Source organism: Apis dorsata, unplaced genomic scaffold, assembly GCF_000469605.1.
Source record: "Apis dorsata unplaced genomic scaffold, Apis dorsata 1.3 scaffold_292, whole genome shotgun sequence".
Classification (NCBI taxonomy): Eukaryota; Metazoa; Arthropoda; class Insecta; order Hymenoptera; family Apidae; genus Apis; species Apis dorsata.
In genome coordinates, this window is record NW_006263567.1 from 484,215 (window position 1) to 490,463 (window position 6,249).

The window sequence follows — 6,249 nt, forward strand, 5'->3', positions numbered from 1 at the left end:
TCTTTTTCCAAGAAAATCTCGTGTTCTTTTCGAATAAGATTTTCTATATAGGAATATTTTTATAACGAGACGGTGGAGCATTGAAATTTCACCACGTTTTTAAAGTTTCGCTGTAATTGATAAAAAAGAAAGAAAAAAAATGTTGAAACTTTAAGGATCCACTTTCAACTTTTTAGAGGGAAAAGAATTTGCATATATAATCTCGATACTCGTGTCTGTTATAATAATTACAACGGTGCTTTCACAACTTTAAGGATCCATTTCAACTTTTTAATTTAATCTTTTTAATACTCTAAAAAAAAAAAAAAAAATTAGCATTGTCTTATTACAACCACTTACTCTCGAAACTTAACTTTTGAATTACTTCACTTCTTCTTTTTTTTTCTTTGACAGATCAGAATTTGTAATTTGTACCTAGACTTTTTTTTCTTTTTAAATTTATTATTGACCAGTTGGATGATAAAAATACAAAGATAAGGAAAAAATGTCAAGGTATATCAAAGGAGAAAATCGTGCATCGTTAACAATTTTGTTATCGTTCGAACATTGTGCTATCGTATATTCAGACGAATGTTCAAAGACACACATGCAACACGGATATAATTGGAAATTTTCCCTAATGTTCGCGCGGTTTGGTCCTCCCGGTGACCCAGTTCGAAGGAGTACGCGTGTATATTACGTTTTGAATATTAATATCCTAAGAGCTCGCGGCATAAATAGAGTGGTCGTGGTTGGGGGGATCAGCCGCGATACGTTCGGGGTACATTCGGTCCAGGAAGCCCCCGTTATCATTTATGCCAATTAAGTTGGTGCGCCCTCCTCCACTCTCTCTCTCTCTCTCTCACTCCCCCTCCTCCCGTAATGCGACGATATTAGCCTAACAAAGTGGCCATACTTGCTCGCGCGTTTGTTTTCTCCTCGCGCCGTTTAATGCCTCCCCTGGAATATTAAAGCGGAGCTCGCGGTGAAATTGGCGAACGTTGGAAAACGCCTCGATGCCGGAGGATCGTTGTTTCGCCCTGTGTTTTATTATATTTTATATATATATATATATTTATTATATACGCGGAATCTCGTTCTTTGATATTATCTTGTTGTGAAATAATGTTTAATCGATGGAGAATCCGTGGAATTGTCAAAAATGGATAATAAATTTAATTAATATGGATGTTATTTTTGTGAATGTTTAAGAGTTGGGGAGTTGGCAAAAATGGATAATAATTTTAATTAATGGATATGAATGTTTAATTGGAGAGTAGGTGGAATTAGCAGAAATGGATAATAATTTTAATTAATGGATATGAATGTTATTTTTGTGAATGTTTAATTGGAGAGTTGGCAAAAATGGATGGTAATTTTAATTAATGGATATGAATGTTTAATTGAATAATAATTTTAGTTAATGGATATGGATGTTATTTTTGTGAGAGTTGGTGGAATTGTCAAAAATGAATATATAATTTCATTAGTGGAAAATACTGAAATTATTAATTTAAGGTATTGATTGTATACTATGGACTCTATATTTTAAGCTGTCTTTTTTTATTAAAACCGGATCTCCCCAATTGATTCAGTAATATCGTTCAGAAGTTTTAAATGGAATAAAAATTTCAACATTAATCGATTCTAAAATTTAAGAGGATGATCGTCAATTATCGTTAATACATTAATCAAATAAAGTGAGATTCTATTTTAAATAAAACTGAACATCCCGAGTATTAATTTAATTCGATAATATCGTTTCAAAGAAGTTTCAAACAGAAGAAAAAGTAAATTTTGACAACCATAAACTACCTATATATACGAATCTACTGAATCCTAAACCGGACAAACGATCCATCAGTTAATTTCACGTTGTAATAATCCAAAACTCAACATGTAAAAATGTTGTAAAAACGAAACAAATCATATGAACTCGTGAAAGAACGAGTCCATCGGATACAAAAAGAAAAAAAAAGAAAAGAAAAAAGGTCGAACTTACCTTGGTGAAGGTGAGGGTGGCTATGGGCGGGAGACGAGGTAGATTCGGATAATAAAAGCTTCCCGCGGGATGCGCCGGATACCGCGACGTGATCCTGTAGGCGATTCCTTGGGGTTGGGTCGGCCAGTTGGCAGCGGTGAATGTGAACCCGTTATCGGTTCCACCGTCCAGCGGATCCAGCTGAGAAAAGAGACGAACGATGGATCCCCCGACTCTTTCAATAGCCGGATTTTAATGAGATGGCATAGAAACCACGCGCTTTTTTTCCATCTCGACGAACACACGACCTATATATACTATATATATATATATACACACACACACACATCTCTCTCTTTCGACGCAATTTTTTCCTCTCTTCAAACCCTTTTTCCAGATCAAACTTCGCTTCAACGAGCGCCAAGGATCGCTAATACAGTCTCGTGTATCCAAATAGCGAAAAAAAAAAAGAAAAAAAAAAGTTTCCTTTTTCTATAGAGCCTTTTGTTCGCGCTTTCGCGAAACGAATGGAAAATTCGCCTCCTCCTCCCCTTCATCGATTCGATCTAATTTTCCATATGGCTCGGCCTAATTTCGAGTGTTGGCGGTCACCCCGCCCCGAAATTGAAATTGTTGGTCGTCGAAGCGATTCGATGTTGCGATTTCAGGATTTCTGATATCGAAATCAATGATCCCTCTCTACTCCCCCTCCCCCCCTCAAATGGGTAATTACCTCGACGGTCACGGTATCGACCCAGTTACCCTCCACGCACAGTTGGAAGGAATCGAGGCCGACGAACCAATCTGGGCTGGGGTTGATGCGGGCCATGATGCTTATCAGGGTGTGATTGCCGTCGAGGAAGGCCCGCGCCACGCTTGTCCCCTCCCCTTGGGGCACGGGGGGGCCCGTGAACGAGTGGAGGGTGCTCGGCGAGTCACCGTCCGCGTCCATCCCGTCTGTCCTTCCGGTCTCCACGTACAACCTCACACCGCTCGACAATCTTTCCCCTAGCCTGTACAAAGTGTAGGCGGAGTCGTGCGTTCGACCTGCGAAACGAGAAAAAGATTTTTTATATAAAGCGTGATATATATTTTGTGCCTCCCTTCTTTTTTAAAAAGAGAAAAAAAAAAGGGAGGATATTCTCATAGGATACTCAATATTCTCAGGGGTGTATATATAAGGATGTTGTACGAAGGTTGTAGGTTAAGATTTTCGCGACACGTTACTTTTATAAAAATTTTTTCCACGATAATTGAATAAATGAAATCCCGTTTTAAATTGGTTGTATGAATACATATTAAAAAAACAAACGCGTGATACGTTCCATGAGTTCGAAGCACTTGAAGCACTATTTTCTGAAATAATAATTCTTTTATACGGGATATAAAAGTATTTAAGCGATTAATTAATAAACGATGTTAATTTAAATATAGATCAAACGCGTGATCCTGAACGGGTCGATGATGTTTCTTCTTCTTCTTTTTTCTTTTTTTTATGGAATATGGGTGGTCTGGATACGGCCTGGGTAACCAGGATCAGACAAAACGGTTATAGGGATCGTTAACGCGAACCCCTGCCCCCGACGAAATGGTCAAATTTACTCGAGGCGATGAATTTACGGCCAATGAACACGACCCTCCATATTCCGATACGTTCGAGGAACATCCGTTTCGAGTTTCTATCTTTATTTGAAGGGGAAAGGGAGGGGAAAAGTATATCTGGGATCGAGAAAAGCGTTCTTTCGAACCGAGATCTTCGAAAAGTCTCTCTCTCAAAGTCGTCGTTTCGATCGTTTATTTTATCGTCGATCATTGCGGATAAAAATTCGTCCGCTCGACGAAATAAGGAGGATATCGTAAAGCGTAATAAAATATAAAAACTGTGCGCTCGAAACGCAAGGCACGTACAGCTTCTTCTTTGCTGAACTCGTGCGCGAAAACGTAGGAACACGTTTCTCATCACGCGGTTGTTTTATCGTCACGACGATAGGATTTCGAAAACGTTTGAGCGTCTCTCCAAAAGTCGAATATTTTTTTTTTTTTTTTCAATGGATTTTTAGAACATTGGTGACTTTTTAAAATTCTTTCCATGATTCTGCCGTTCGTATTTCGGAAATGGATCTATAATTTTCAAAAATTATGTTATATTCGTATTTCTCATTCCGCGGTTGTTTTATCGTCACGACGATAGGATTTCGAAAACGTTTGAGCGTCTCTCCAAAAGTCGAATATTTTTTTTTTTTTTTTCAATGGATTTTTAGAACATTGGTGACTTTTTAAAATTCTTTCCATGATTCTACCTTTCGTATTTCGGAAATGGATCTATAATTTTCAAAAATGATGTTATATTCGTTTCTCATCCCACAGTTGTTTTATCGTCACAACAAGAATGATGATAGGATTTCGAAAGCGTTTGAGCATCTTCCCAAAAATATTTTTTTTTTGGAATAGATTTTTAAAACATTGGTGTCTTTTTAAAATTCTTTCTTAAAATGATTCTACCTTTCATATTTCAGAAATGGATCTATAATTTTCAAAAATGATGTTATATTCGTATTTCTCATTCCGCGGTTGTTTTATCGTCACGACGATAGGATTTCGAAAACGTTTGAGCGTCCCTCCAAAAGTTGAATATCTTTTTTTTTTTCAATGGATTTTTAGAACATTGGTGACTTTTTAAAATTCCTTCCATGATTCTATCTTTCGTATTTCAGAAATGGATCTATAATTTTCAAAAATGATGTTATATTCGTTTCTCATCACACGGTTGTTTTATCGTTACAACAGGGGCGACGATTTCGAAAGCGTTTGAGCATCTTCCCAAAAATATTTTTTTTTTTGGAATGGATTTTTCAAAACATTGGTGTCTTTTTAAAATTCTTTCTTAAAATGATTCTACTTTTCGTATTTCGGAAATGGATCTTTTTTTCGCGAGATTATAATAAAAGCTACAATAATAATTTTAAAAAATGATGTTATATTCGTAATAATTAATTCTATCATCTTTTAGTTTATTTATTTTCTTTTTTGTTTTAATTTTCCAGACTTGGAAGATGATATTCCGGAGAAGAGAAAAAGAAAATGATCAATATTCGAGACGTTCCGAACAAATGTCCCGCGTAACGTGGCGGAAATAAAGCGGGGAGGAACGTCGTTTGTCTGGAAAGGTGTGTTTTCACGTCCACCGATACGGCACGCGGATGATAGATTAAGCTCGCCTCTGCCTCTTCTCTACTTCTTTTTCGCAGAAGAATCGTGCAACTCTCGCAATCATCGCGCGTATATAAATTTTTGAAGAGCTTCACCGTTTCGATCGATCCTCCACGCTTCGACGATGGTTAACTAACGACGAAAGGATCGTGCTCGAAGCTCTTTGTACTTCGAACTCTGAACGCCTGTCGAAAGGATTAACGCCATTCAACTTGGTCTCACTTTATCGCTGTTTATCAAGTGTACACGCCCAGATGTCTGCCGAGATCGAGTTCGACGACGAAACACCACGTTGTTCAGTCAATGGTATCGTTAAAACCGGTGCCAAGATTCAGAGTTCCGGTTTAATGGAATATAATTTTTCACCCCTCCCCCTGGAGAAACTTCCGATTACAGCCGTTCGTAATTCAATCCTTTCGCCCGGCAAACTTGGTGGCGTCGACGATTTAGAGTCCCAAAGAGGATTAACGAAATCTTGATGTAAGGATCGTGGAAACAGGACCGGAAATTTCAAAGTACCATTAGGCGCCTCGAGGGCGAAGGGGAGCTTTCAGTTATGAAAGGGTTAAATGTTCTTCGTTGCCTTATCGGAAACGTTTTCCGAACGGTGATGTTGCGATTAATTTAATTTGCCAGAGCTTTCCGAGAGCATGACTACAAGCAATTGCTATCTATTATACTTTATATCACTGTATTCACGTTAAATCGCAAATTAAACTTTTTATTTTTCGCATAGAAAAATATGAGAAGAAACTAAAAATTTTGAATCGAAACTTAAAAAATAGAGGAAACCATGCTGTTGAAATCGTTTTTCGTTTTATTCCGATATCTCAATCGGTTGTCGAGATATAAGGAATCAAAGTTTCTACGATATTTGAAACGTAAAGATTATGAATGGCGAGCCAATCGACCTACATTTTTTCCTGGAAATGCGTACTACATCCTTCCAAGAATCGCGTTTGGAGTTTGGGATAGGTTAGTGAAATTAGGCGCGAGTGAGAGTAAGACGCGAACGAAAATAATAAACGATTAAAAATTACCCTTTTCTTTACACGACGATATCTCGGGAACCGGAAGTC

General features: G+C 37.6%; 1 protein-coding gene across 1 annotated transcript in view; it reads right to left on the bottom strand.

The window, feature by feature from the left end:
* Window positions 1-6,249, bottom strand: part of LOC102675236 — a 181,283-nt gene that overhangs the window by 42,329 nt on the left and 132,705 nt on the right. The window contains exons 3-4 of the mRNA XM_031511097.1: window positions 2,694-3,007; window positions 1,982-2,161 (exon numbers count right to left, since the gene is read on the bottom strand). Of these exons, the coding sequence (XP_031366957.1) occupies window positions 1,982-2,161; window positions 2,694-3,007 (494 nt within the window). The remainder of the gene's footprint in view (window positions 1-1,981; window positions 2,162-2,693; window positions 3,008-6,249) is intronic.